The sequence below is a fragment of the Lampris incognitus genome, chromosome 21 (genome assembly GCF_029633865.1).
Source record: "Lampris incognitus isolate fLamInc1 chromosome 21, fLamInc1.hap2, whole genome shotgun sequence".
Classification (NCBI taxonomy): Eukaryota; Metazoa; Chordata; class Actinopteri; order Lampriformes; family Lampridae; genus Lampris; species Lampris incognitus.
The window spans coordinates 24,515,559-24,530,129 of NC_079231.1; the positions used below are offsets into that span (position 1 = coordinate 24,515,559).

General features: G+C 48.6%; 1 protein-coding gene across 1 annotated transcript in view; it reads left to right on the forward strand.

The window, feature by feature from the left end:
• The window catches only part of LOC130131442 (rho GTPase-activating protein 20-like), a 72,818-nt gene that overhangs the window by 17,117 nt on the left and 41,130 nt on the right, over positions 1-14,571 (forward strand). Inside the window, exons 2-4 of the mRNA XM_056301119.1 lie at positions 3,376-3,461; positions 5,105-5,278; positions 5,369-5,518. Of these exons, the coding sequence (XP_056157094.1) occupies positions 3,376-3,461; positions 5,105-5,278; positions 5,369-5,518 (410 nt within the window). The remainder of the gene's footprint in view (positions 1-3,375; positions 3,462-5,104; positions 5,279-5,368; positions 5,519-14,571) is intronic.

Consider the following 14,571-nt stretch of genomic DNA (forward strand, 5'->3'; position numbering starts at 1 on the left):
CATCATGTATTATACAGCCATGATCCTACCCATGATCCTACCTTACCCATCCTGTATTATACTTCCGTGATCCTACCCATCATGTATTATACAGCCATGATCCTACCCATGATCCTACCCACGATCCTACCCTACCTATTTAAGGTGAGAAGAAGCTCTCAGTTTTTCTCAGTGTGATCGGGCCAACAACTTATGGCGCGTAGCGCAGCTTAATCGCCCCAAGATGAATCGGGAAAGACAACTTGCGGTCGACAGACTGTGGAAATACTGCAAGGCCGTTTCTGGCTGCTGGAAGATACCGCTTTCACAAAACACGTCAGTTGGCGGGGGGAGACAATAGCCCAGTATATTGCGGATCTGAAGAAGCGGTCAGAGGACTGTGGGTCTGGGGTTTAACTGCAGGATGCACCGAGGGACAGGTTGGTCTGCGGCCTCGACAGCGAGTGCATCCAGAAGGGACTACTAATACCTAGTTTAGACTGGCAGCCCAAATCGGATTTTGGCAAATCCAGATTGGAATCTGATTTATAAATCAGATTTGAGCCACATTCGGAGGTGGTTTCATATCTGATTCAAATCGGATTTCTAAAGATGTGTCTCAGTCTGGACGCTCTAGCCACTCAAATCGGATTTCAAACTGTCCATTACGTCACTCGCACGCGACACAACACAACACAACACAACACAACACAACATAACATAACATAATATAACATAACACAACAACAACATACATTAACGTCAGATTCTGAGCGCGGAAGTTCAAACCCACATGCAACGAGAAGCAAGACAACCTAAAAAATGGAGAACAACAGTCCCTGGACAGATGCAGAAAACCCCAACAGAATAGAAAGTTTATTTCGCCATACCAGTGCAAGTACAGGTACATTGGGATTCTTGTCATCGCTTCTCCTTACAGTGTCTTATCCGGTCTAATCAACTCCTTATTTCAGTTCCTAGGTTCACAACTAAACAGTTCATGTTTATGTGACTATGACCGTAATATAGGCGGTGCTAATATTAATATTCAAGTAATATTCCAGCCCGGTATCACGCCAAAGCGTGTAATATACACACTGGTCCAGCGTGTCAGTGTCACGGTTTGCCTCGCTCATGCGTGAAAAGTACACGCATGAATGAAGGTGCAGTGCCAGCAGGGGGCGATGATTAACTCAATGCCAGCAACTCCCCGCTGAGGAAAAGAAGCATACAGCATTTTCCAAAATCCATCGCCTAACCCTAACCCAACCATAACCCTAACCCAACCCTAACCCTAACCCAACCCTAACCCTAACCCAACCCCAACCCTAACAAGAACCCTAACCCTAACCCAACCCTAACAAGAACCCTAACCCTAACCCAACCCTAACCTTAACCTTAACCCTAACCCTAACCTGCCTTCACCTCTTAATCATCGCCCCCTGCTGGCACTGCACCTTCATACACGTGTGTACTTTTCACGCCTGAGCGAGGCAAACCGTGACACTGACACGCTGGACCAGTGGGTGTATTACACGCTTTGGCGTGATACCGGGTTGAATATTCACCTTGTTTTAAAGCCACGAATGATGCTTTGCAGGTGATCGCCCACTGGAAGCCTGAAGTACCCGTTTCTCAGTGCAGACAAAGCGGTACAAACTTCATGCACAATCACGCACACAGTCGCTTTTCCCATCCCAAAGAGATGTGCAACGGTTCGGTATACTGATCCGGAGCACTGCGCGTCCGCGCTCACCCCTGCCCACCCCCACACGCCACCACCTGGTGACTCCATGGTGGTCGCCGCGGCAACCCCCGGTCGGCGACAGGAGCCCGGCCTGTGCTTTTACCATGCAAAGTTCGGGGCCACGGCGAAAAAGTGCACCTCCCCGTGCGATTTCAGCTCGTCGGGAAACGCCAAGGCCGGCGCTCACTAGTGGCCATGGGCGTCGGCGTGGAGGACAACAGGCTACTCTTCCTGCGAGACTCCATCTCGGGGCGGCGTTTCCTATGCGACACTGGGGCGCAGAGGAGTGTCGTACCTGCATGGAGTGTGGACGCCCTGTCGGGCGCTCACGGCCCTCCCATGGAAGCTGCTAACGGCAGCTCTATCCGTACGTACGGCACGAGGCACATTGACATGTGTTTTAACGGACAGCGGTTCAGCTGGGATTTTGTCACCGCCGACGTGGCATCTCCCCTCCTCGGTGCAGATTTCCTTTGTGCTCATGGGCTGCTGGTGGACGTCAGGAGTCGGCGCCTGATTGACGCCGTCACCTTCGCTTCACACGCGTCTACACTCAGCGATACAGGCTCCGTCAGGCTGTCCAGCATGCTCTCCAACGAGGACGTGTTTCTCCATCTTCTCTCCGAGTTCCCTGACCTCACTCAGCCCACATTCTCGTCATCTACGACCAAATGCACGCCCGAGCTCGGCGCCTCGACCCGGCCAAGCTCTCTGTCGCCAAGGCGGAGTTTGAGAACATGGAGCGCCTCGGCATCATCCGCCGCTCCAGCAGCCCGTGGGCTTCACCCTTCCACATAGCGCCTAAGCCTGGCGGTGGGTGGCGTCCATGTGGTGACTACCGTCGGCTCAATGACGCAACAACACCGGACCGCTACCCGGTCCCTCCCCCCGGCCCTGCCCCCCTCCCCCGGCGAGCCTCCCCCTGCTTCCCCGGCCCCTCCCTTTCCCCGGTCCAGCTGTGAGGACTCTGCTGCTTTGCCTGCGGTTAACCAGCCCCCAGCTCCTGTCCAGCGGAGCCGTTGGGGCAGAGAGATCCGCCCCCCTTGCCACACGGACTTTTCCTATTAAGGCGAATTCTGGGGGGACGTGTGTAGTGGTTATGGGGCTACATAATTCCCCTTATTGAGCTGGTAGGAACGTTGGTTTACAGCTGCTGTTTCCTCGGTTCGAGTTTAGAGTGACACACTTCCGCTGCGCGGGTTTTTGTTGTTGATGTAATGGTGAAGGAATAAATGGTGCACGTTGTGTAGCCGAAAGAGAAAGTTGTCACGACTTCTGACTGAGCTCCTCTACAATGTCATGAATAAAAGCAAAATGTCTTGAGCCAAATGCATTTTTGGCACATGGAAACCTGTATTTCTGTAATGGCGGGAAAAAAACGAATTCTTTCTCAGTTCTGAGGCCTGTTGACCCCAAACTAATGTGCTGTTCAGCAAAAGTAATGGGTCAGATCAGTACTCAGTACCAGCCATTAAAGATTCGTACTTGGAATCAGTCTCAGCAGTGAAAAGGTAACATTGGTGAATCCCTGATTTTCTTCCAAGGTGTTTCACTCTACAAGGACATTAAACTTTGTACTTTTTAATAATTCTCAACAGCTCTGTGTCAGTCACACCAACCACCCTTTCGTTTCTCACCTCTGCCTCTAGCGGGTGAAGTCAGTGAGCCATCGTCGACAGTCAGCCCCCTCGCTGGTCATCACCAAGGCTCTCAGCAGGTCAAAGACTGTTTCCAGGTAAGGTGGAGTCAGTTGGACTGTCCCAAACCAAGCAGCACCCAGCAGTTGAGCCTTGCAAAGCCAGCCCACACATTTTACTTCACTCATTTTGTCATGGCAAGGCCCAATAGGCACTTATCTACGTTTGGGGTGTAGTCAGTGGGCGTAGACCAAAATTACTTTGCAAGTGATTGGATCAGTGATTACTTGGATGGATGGATGGATGGATGGATTGATAGATTGGATGGATGGATGGATGGATGGATATTCAGATAGTTGCTCAGCAAGACAGTAGTCTAGAAACTATTCTCGCATCCCAGAATTGTCTGACAGAGGCAGCCCCAATCTATGTGAATGCAGTGTTGACCCCCGTGGCATCGCTCATCATTATTCCAACATGCCCCATCAATTGTTGCTGGATAGCAAAAATATGCTCATCACTGCCTCTACCCCCAAATATATACCCAAATATATACCCAAAAGACAGACACATCACAGGTACAGTGCTTACAATCTCCAGTCATTCACTAAGTCCACTAAGACAGATAATCCCTCTCCACCCAGTGAGAGGATCAGCAATGTATTTATAGGCCTGGCTTTGGCCATGTGGACTAGGCAAGCAAATAACCTCATTAAAGCTCTCCTGGAGGGATCCACTATTTACTGCTGCGCTAGAAGCACTGCTATTTATACCCAGGTGAAAGCTACGATCCCTTATCACTTACTGTTTGGTATCAGTCCATCCATCCAAGTAATCACTGAGACTAATCAATATTAGTCTCAGTGTACGGGATGCAGGGTGCACTCCTATCCACGCAGCCCTGCATGTGCTGAGCAGAACAACCCAACACAGGAGGTCCTGACCACCGGTCCTGAGAAAGAGATCCCCTGAGTCTGCTGCCATTCACACCACAACACCGGTGTCAAAGGCTCACAAATGAGTGGTGTAATCCTCACAACATCCTCTTATAAATTAGAAATCTTTGAACCCGTGAGTCCGCTGCATTACCGGCCCGCCGCCGTTCTCATGAACCTGCAGCAGACTTACTGCTGGTGGATGGCAGAACAACATGGAGAATTTATGGACTTGGACGCAGTATTTGCATCTGTACAGTGGGGAGTGTGTGAACCATGGGCCCCGCCAGTACACATAGCGTACTTGGGAAGCAGTTGAATGTTGACTCCTTGTACCTGAGGAGTGATTTAAATGCTCTTGGTAAATACTCTGAGAAGTACTTCTGTCTGTCTACCTGGAGTACTGCTAACTTATGTAGAGCACTCATATGTGGATCACATTAGCACATCACTAACTTGATGTGTGAGAAGATCAAGAAGAAAGCCTTCTCCAGGTAGCCATGGCAGTTAATAGTCCAGGAGAGATGTGCTGGTTCACGTTACCTCTCTGCACTAGAGATGGTCTGGCAGGATTACGCCCTTTGCTCCGCCTGTTTCCTCAGAATATAGATCCTCTGTACAGTAATCCCACAACTTTGATCACTGAACTATTCAAAAAGTGCATATTCCCTTTATCAGTATTTCTTGTGGTGAACCAAACAGCAACCCTCCCTAGGCAGACGTTTGGAGAGGAGGTGATAAACCTGAGCAGTGTGAAAGACCAGCAAGCCAGGAGACTGTGTGACGTGATGCTGTTGTGATTCCAGAGAGAGCTTCCCAGTCCCCGTGTCCCCCGAGACCTGCCCGCTGGTCCAGTCCTTCCTGACCTGCTCCGATCGATCGTTTCTGCTCCACGGCCAAGCCCAGCTGAAGACGGGACTGCAGACCCAGGAGAGACACCTCTTCCTGTTCAGTGACGTACTGGTCATCGCTAAGGCCAAGTAAGTCAGTTTGTGTGTGCGGACACATCCATACGCATTTCTCCACATCCGTTTTTACCTCTCCCGCTCTCGTTGTCTTGCCTTCCCCAGGTCAGCCAGCCACTTCAAGCTGAAGGCCCAGGCCTGTCTGTGTGACATGTGGATGGCGGGCTGCATGGAGGAGGTGTGTGAGGGCAGCACCAGCCCAGAGAGGAGCTTTGTCATGGGCTGGCCGACCTGCAACTGTGTCGCTACCTTTAGGTACAGCACACACACACACTGCCACGTAAACGCAGACACACAAAGACCCATGTAAACACACAAACATGCACATACACACCTGTTCCCATCGACATTCTAACCTGATTATAAACACCTGGTTATAAACACCTGGTTATACACACCTGGTTATAAACCTGATTATACACACCTGTTTATAAACACCTGTTTATAAACACCTGGTTATACACACCTGGTAATAAACACCTGGTTATACACACTTGGTTATAAACACCTGGTTATACACACCTGGTTATAAACACCTGGTTATACACACCTGGTGATAAACACCTGGTTATACACACCTGTTTATAATCACCTGGTGATAAACACCTGGTTATACACACCTGGTGATAATCACCTGGTGATAAACACCTGGTTATACACACCTGGTGATAATCACCTGGTGATAAACACCTGGTTATACACACCTGTTTATAATCACCTGGTGATAAACACCTGGTTATACACACCTGGTTATAAACACCTGGTTATACACACCTGGTGATAAACACCTGGTTATACACACCTGGTGATAATCACCTGGTGATAAACACCTGGTTATACACACCTGGTGATAATCACCTGATGATAAACACCTGGTTATACACACCTGTTTATAATCACCTGGTGATAAACACCTGGTTATACACACCTGTTTATAAACACCTGGTTATACACACCTGGTTATAAACACCTGTTTATAAACACCTGGTTATACACACCTGGTTATAAATACCTGTTTATAAACACCTGATTATACACACCTGTTTATAATCACCTGTTTATAAACACCTGGTTATACACACCTGGTAATAAACACCTGGTTATACACACTTGGTTATAAACACCTGGTTATACACACCTGGTTATAAACACCTGGTTATACACACTTGGTTATACACACCTGGTTATACACACCTGGTTATAAACACCTGGTTATACACACCTGGTTATACACACCTGGGCTATGGGTCTTTGTAGTCAAAGGTTTGGGCACCCGGTCCCTCGGCAGGCCTACTTAGTACCACTACCCTTGGCAGAAAGTACAGCTTGTAAACACTTCCTGTAGCCTGTTAAGAGCTGTCTGCAAGTGCAGTACGCACAACAGGGCAACATGTTAAATCCCGCATTTAAGTAGATGTTGATTACAAATGTGCAGAAATAATCACATCTGGTTACTAATGTAGTGTTGTTACTAATGTAGTGTTGTTACTAATGTAGTGTTGTTACTAATCTAGCGTTGTTACTAATGTAGTGTTGTTACTAATATAATGTAATGTTAATTTAATTTTTACTTAGAAATGTTGAAAAATATGCAGTCTGACTAGGGTGCCCAACTTTTTACAACTATATGTTGTAAAAAGCAATATGAAAATGATACATCTGGCATCCGGGTAGCGTTGCTGTCTATTCCGTTGCCTACCAACACGGGGATCGCCAGTTCGAACCCGCGTGTTGCCTCCGGCCTGGTCGGGCATCCCTACAGACGCAACTGACCATGTCTGCGGGTGGGACGCTGGATGTGGGTATGTATCCTGGTCGCTGCACTAGCGCCTCCTCCGGTCGGTCGGGGCACCTGTTCGGGGGCAGAGGGGGAACTGGGGAGAATAGCGTGATCCTCCCACGTGCTACGTCCCCCTGGTGAAACTCCTCACTGTCAGGTGAAAAGAAGCGGCTGCTGACTCCACATGTATCGGAGGAGGCATGTGGTAGTCTGCAGCCCTCTCCGGATCGGCAGAGGGGGTGGAGCAGAGACCGGGGCAACTCGGAAGGGTGGGGTAATTGGCCAAGCAAATTTGGGGTGAAAAAGAGGGAAAAATCTATACATCTAGTTCAACAAACGGTAAAACTGTTGTGATCGATGATAAACTAATTTTGTAGTGAAATGCAAAGTTTGCTGTTGGTTGTAGGCTTAGAAAGGAGTAGCTTGCAACATTTTCTATGAAGCCCTGCATACCAAACTTCAATTCAATGTATTGTCATTAAAAACAATGTGCAGGCACACGTGTAAAAATTGAACAAGGGTTGCGGCTTTGGCAAACAGTGCAAGTAAAAAAAAGGGCATGAGTATAAACATGTTTACAGATATTCAGTGGGTTGCCAGGTTCAGGTGGGCAACAGCTTGGGGAAAGAAGCTGTTTTTGAGCCTGGTAGTGCAGGCTTTGAGGCTCCTGTAGCGCCTCCCAGAACACAGGGGGGGAGAACAGTCCATGGTTGGGGTGGGTGGGATCTCTGCTGATGCTCAGACCCCTTCGAAGGCAGCGTTTGTGATAAATGTCTTTTATGGCTGGGAGATGGGTACCGGTGATGTGCTGGGCCGCCTTGACGACCCGCTGCAGAGCTTTTTGGTCTACTGATGTGCAGTTGCCGTACCACACTGAGATGCAGATGGTCAGGATGCTCTCTATGGTGCAGTGGTACAAGTTGGTCAGGATACTCTCTGTGGTGCAGTGACAGACGTTGGTCAGGATGCTCTCTATGGTGCAGTGGTAGAAGTTGGTCTGGATCCTCTGTATGATGCAGTGGTAGAAGTTGGTCAGGAGCCTCTGGATGGTGCAGTGGTAGAAGTTGGTCAGGATGCTCTCTATGGTGCAGTGGTAGAAGTTGGTCAGGAGCCTCTGGATGGTGCAGTGGTAGAAGTTGGTCAGGATCCTCTGTATGGTGCAATGGTAGAAGTTGATCAGGATCCTCTGTATGGTGCAATGGTAGAAGTTGATCAGGATCCTCTCTATGGTGCAGTGGTAGAAGTTGGTCAGGATCCTCTGTATGGTGCAGTGGTAGAAGTTGGTCAGGAGCCTCTGGATGGTGCAGTGGTAGAAGTTGGTCAGGATCCTCTGTATGGTGCAGTGGTAGAAGTTGATCAGGATCCTCTCTATGGCACAGTGGTAGAAGTTGGTCAGGATGCTCTCTATGGCACAGTGGTAGAAGTTGGTCAGGATGCTCTCTATGGTGCAGTGGTAGAAGTTGGTCTGGGTCCTCTGTATGATGCAGTGGTAGAAGTTGGCCAGGAGCCTCTGGATGGTGCAGTGGTAGAAGTTGGTCAGGATCCTCTCTATGGTGCAGAGGTAGAAGTTGGTCAGGATCCTCTCTATGGCACAGTGGTAGAAGTTGGTCAGGATGCTCTCTATGGCACAGTGGTAGAAGTTGCTCAGGATGCTCTCTATGGTGCAGTGGTAGAAGTTGGTCTGGGTCCTCTGTATGATGCAGTGGTAGAAGTTGGCCAGGAGCCTCTGGATGGTGCAGTGGTAGAAGTTGGTCAGGATCCTCTCTATGGTGCAGAGGTAGAAGTTGGTCAGGATCCTCTCTATGGCACAGTGGTAGAAGTTGGTTAGGATGCTCTCTATGGCACAGTGGTAGAAGTTGGTCAGGATACTCTCTGTGGTGCCGTGACAGACGTTGGTCAGGATGCTTTCTATGGCACAGTGGTAGAAGTTGGTCAGGATACTCTCTATGGTGCAGTGGTAGAAGTTGGTCAAGATCCTCTGTATGGTGCAGTGATAGACGTTGGTCAGGATGCTCTCTATGGTGCAGTGGTAGAAGTTGGTCAAGATCCTCTGTATGGTGCAGTGATAGACGTTGGTCAGGATGCTCTCTATGGTGCAGTGGTAGAAGTTGGTCAGGATCCTCTGTATGGTGCAGTGGTAGAAGTTGGTCAGGAGCCTCTGGATGGTGCAGTGGTAGAAGTTGGTCAGGATCCTCTGTATGGTGCAGTGGTAGAAGTTGATCAGGATCCTCTCTATGGCACAGTGGTAGAAGTTGGTCAGGATGCTCTCTATGGTGCAGTGGTAGAAGTTGGTCAGGAGCCTCTGGATGGTGCAGTGGTAGAAGTTGGTCAGGATCCTCTGTATGGTGCAATGGTAGAAGTTGATCAGGATCCTCTGTATGGTGCAATGGTAGAAGTTGATCAGGATCCTCTCTATGGTGCAGTGGTAGAAGTTGGTCAGGATCCTCTGTATGGTGCAGTGGTAGAAGTTGGTCAGGAGCCTCTGGATGGTGCAGTGGTAGAAGTTGGTCAGGATCCTCTGTATGGTGCAGTGGTAGAAGTTGATCAGGATCCTCTCTATGGCACAGTGGTAGAAGTTGGTCAGGATGCTCTCTATGGCACAGTGGTAGAAGTTGCTCAGGATGCTCTCTATGGTGCAGTGGTAGAAGTTGGTCTGGGTCCTCTGTATGATGCAGTGGTAGAAGTTGGCCAGGAGCCTCTGGATGGTGCAGTGGTAGAAGTTGGTCAGGATCCTCTCTATGGTGCAGAGGTAGAAGTTGGTCAGGATCCTCTCTATGGCACAGTGGTAGAAGTTGGTCAGGATGCTCTCTATGGCACAGTGGTAGAAGTTGCTCAGGATGCTCTCTATGGTGCAGTGGTAGAAGTTGGTCTGGGTCCTCTGTATGATGCAGTGGTAGAAGTTGGCCAGGAGCCTCTGGATGGTGCAGTGGTAGAAGTTGGTCAGGATCCTCTCTATGGTGCAGAGGTAGAAGTTGGTCAGGATCCTCTCTATGGCACAGTGGTAGAAGTTGGTTAGGATGCTCTCTATGGCACAGTGGTAGAAGTTGGTCAGGATACTCTCTGTGGTGCCGTGACAGACGTTGGTCAGGATGCTTTCTATGGCACAGTGGTAGAAGTTGGTCAGGATACTCTCTATGGTGCAGTGGTAGAAGTTGGTCAAGATCCTCTGTATGGTGCAGTGATAGACGTTGGTCAGGATGCTCTCTATGGTGCAGTGGTAGAAGTTGGTCAGGATCCTCTGTATGGTGCAGTGGTAGAAGTTGGTCAGGAGCCTCTGGATGGTGCAGTGGTAGAAGTTGGTCAGGATCCTCTGTATGGTGCAGTGGTAGAAGTTGATCAGGATCCTCTCTATGGCACAGTGGTAGAAGTTGGTCAGGATGCTCTCTATGGCACAGTGGCAGAAGTTGGTCAGGATGCTCTCTATGGTGCAGAGGTAGAAGTTGGTCTGGATCCTCTGTATGATTCAGTGGTAGAAGTTGGTCAGGAGCCTTTGGATGGTGCAGTGGTAGAAGTTGGTCAGGATGCTCTCTATGGCACAGTGGTAGAAGTTGGTCAGGATGCTCTCTATGGTGCAGTGGTAGAAGTTGGTCAGGATCCTCTGTATGGTGCAGTGGTAGAAGTTGGTCAGGAGCCTCTGTATGGTGCAGTGGTAGAAGTTGGTCAGGAGCCTCTGGATGGTGCAGTGGTAGAAGTTGGTCAGGATCCTCTCTATGGTGCAGTGGTAGAAGTTGGTCAGGATCCTCTCTATGGTACAGTGGTAGAAGTTGGTCAGGATGCCCTCTATGGCACAATGGTAGAAGTTGGTCAGGATGCTGTCTATGGCACAGTGGTAGAAGTTGGTCAGGATGCTCTCTGTGGTGCAGTGATAGACGTTGGTCAGGATGCTCTCTATGGTGCAGTGGTAGAAGTTGGTCTGGATCCTCTGTATGATGCAGTGGTAGAAGTTGGTCAGGAGCCTCTGGATGGTGCAGTGGTAGAAGTTGGTCAGGATCCTCTCTATGGTGCAGTGGTAGAAGTTGGTCAGGATGCTCTCTATGGCACAGTGGTAGAAGTTGGTCAGGAGCCTTTGGATGGTGCAGTGGTAGACGTTGGTCAGGATCCTCTCTATGGCACAGTGGTAGAAGTTGGTCAGGATACTCTCTGTGGTGCAGTGATAGACGTTGGTCAGGATGCTCTCTATGGTGCAGTGGTAGAAGTTGGTCTGGATCCTCTGTATGATGCAGTGGTAGAAGTTGGTCAGGAGCCTCTGGATGGTGCAGTGGTAGAAGTTGGTCAGGATCCTCTCTATGGTGCAGTGGTAGAAGTTGGTCAGGATCCTCTCTGTGGCACAGTGGTAGAAGTTGGTCAGGATGCTCTCTGTGGTGCAGTGATAGACGTTGGTCAGGATGCTCTCTATGGTGCAGTGGTAGAAGTTGGTCAGGATCCTCTCTATGGTGCAGTGGTAGAAGTTGGTCAGGATCCTCTCTATGGTGCAGTGGTAGAAGTTGGTCAGGATCCTCTCTATGGCACAATGGTAGAAGTTGGTCAGGATGCTCTCTATGGTGCGGTGATAGACGTTGGTCAGGATGCTGTCTATGGTACAGTGGTAGAAGTTGGTGAGAATTTTGGGGGATAGATGGGCGCTCCTCAGCCTCCTCAGGAAATGCAGGCGTTGTTGGGTCTTTTTCACAAGGGCCTGGGTGTTTGGTGGCCAGGAGAGGTCCTCGCTGATGTGGACTCCAGGGAATTTACTGATAATGCTTATGAAGTATTAATAGCATATTTATATGTTATGACACTGTGCAAAACTCTTAAGTGATTTATGAGAATGTTATGTTTTAGGTCTTGTAGGTGTTTTGTAGGTGAGTCAATAAAACGTCAAGCTCTGTCTCCGAAAAGTTATTCTTTCTGTCTTTTGGATGCCAACCCACTTTTCTGTTGGACTGAGACCCCTCTTTTCCATTATATAGAATGTTATGGGCATCACCCAGCAGCAATCAGTGATGACCCCACTCTTCAAATACCAGTTAGTGCTATTGGTCAACATACCGATATACTAAAGTTCCTTGCTTTGCTTTTGACAACCTACAGTGAAGACTGAGCTGCAAATACAAAAATGGATCGCTTTTCTTAAAGCGTCTCCGAAATCATGAAAAATTATTAATGAAATTCTATGATAACAACTACTCAGTGTTAAAACGCCAAACGTTCCAGATTTGTTTCAACGAGTGACTTGTAGCATATTATAAACTTGATCAATAAGCCATTAATTAAATATTGTGAAAGTAATGATAATAATAGTGATTAGTTAAACATTATAAAATTGATAATAATAATAATACATCTTATTTGTACTGCACTTTTCATGAGCAGTCAGTCTCACAGCTGAAAACAGATTAGAAACCAACATTTGTTGAACAAAGCAAGAGAAGGCCTAGCTGAATAAGAATGTTTTTTAGGGCTGTATTATAAGGGCTCAAAGTCTGTGGTGCCCTGATCAAGGAGATAATTCCAAAGCTGTAGGGCAGCCAAACAGGAAGCCCAATCCCTGATTGTGTGAGGTTTGGTCCTGTGGAGCCATGTGAATGTGAATGTGAGGCTGAGGTCTACGAAGTAAACCACTCCGTGAGGTAGGAACGTGCACCTTCACAGATGCATTGAAATGTTGTGCATTGAAATGTTGTGCATTGAAATGTTGTGCATTGAAGAATTTTGAAATCAGTTCTGAGGGGGATAGGAAGCCAGTGCAGTGGAAACAGAATGAGTGTTTTTTGTTTGCCTTTTTACACTCTCGTCAGAATCCTGGCAGGGCTGTTGTGAATATGTTTGAGCTTATGGATGATCCTGCGGCACGGTGGCGCAGTGGGTAGCACGGTCGCCTCACAGCAAGAAGGTCCTGGGTTCGAGCCCCGGGGTAGTCCAACTTTGAGGGTCATCCCGGGTCGTCCTCTGTGTGGAGTTTGCATGTTCTCCCCGTGTCTGCGTGGGTTTCCTCTGGGTGCTCCAGTTTACCTCCCACAGTCCAAAGACATGGAGGTCAGGTGACTTGGCCATACTAAATTGTTCCTAGGTGTGTGTGTGTGTGTGTGTGTGTGTGTGTGTGTGTGTGTGTGTGTGTGTGTGTGTGTGTCGGCCCTGTGATGGCCTGGCAGCCTGTCCAGGGTGTCTCCCCGCCTGCAGCCCAGAGACTGCTGGGATAGGTGCCAGCATCCCCGCGACCCTGAGAGCAGCATAAGCGGTTTGGCTAACGGATGGATGGATGATCCTACCAGGGATCCCGGGGAGGAATGTGTTGAATGTGTTACGGAAGTCCTTGGGGAAACAAAACCATGGACAAACTTCTCTTTATCTGACATGGTTAAAGTGGGTCAGAGTTTGGAGTTGCACTTTAGGTGGAAGGAAGAGGAGGCTTTGCCCTGATATTTAATGCGGCCTTCAAAGTTCAGGTGAGGGTGGAGCACCTAGATCAGTAACGGAGGAGGAGAGGGGGATTTCCTGGTGGTCAGAGCTGAAGTGTCATATGAAGGATAACTGAATCTGGTGTGGAGAGTCAACAAGTTTCTCAGCTTTTCTGCTTTTTATCTGGAGGGAATTGTGCTACAACCAGGCATCGTTATTATTTCTTTCCCTGTGAGCCATCAGCAGGTGATTCGTGACCCTAAGTGCAGCTGTCTCACTGCTGTGGGCTGGAAGAGAGCCTGTCTGAAATATCTCAAACAGCATCAACCAGCTTCTCCAGCACCTTGGATGTGAAAGGGGGATAGGTAGGAGACAGGCCTACAGTTTGCTAGATCGTCGTGACTCGCTAGTTTGGTGATCAGGAGGTTGAGAATGGGGCTGGGATCCAGGGTACACGTTTGGGGTTTCGTTGTCTTGATAATAGTTTCTTGTTTTTTTTTTCTTCGCTTTTCTTGGAATCAGTTAAGTAGAGAAGAGGTTGTGAGTCGAAGCTGCGTGTTTTGAAGGAGGCAGGAGGGAGGAGCTGCAGATCGATGTTGCTGAGCTCGGAAACTGTCGGGATGTCATTAAACTGCTGTGCTGTAGCCTCGTTTGCAGAAAAGACGTAAAACAGAGGTGATACACATCACTGCGGGGTCCTGCAGATTGCACTGTAGCACATTTTCAGGGTGTTTAGAGTCTAAGTGCACGAATAGCATTTTGTAAATATGGCCTTCATGGGAAAGAATTCTGAGTTTTCTGACCTTGCTGGACGAGACACTTGTCTATGTGAGGTTCAAAGAGACAAGCAGCTCTGGACAACAATCCCCACATACGAAACACACCCAAAGGGAACATACATACATACGTACACAGGTATGTGTTTACTGTGAAACCAAGCTCCATATACACGCTCTGTATAAGCAGGTGTAAGGCCCACAGATGTGCAGACTCCCTAGCCCGCTGGCTAACAAGTCACACCCTTTAGTGCAGTGTTTCTCAACCGGGGGTCCGCGGACCCCTAGTGGTCCGTGGTGTAATTGCAAGGGGTCCGTGAAAGTAAAATATCTTTAAAAAAAAAGATCCTATTGTGGTGACCCACATCTATATA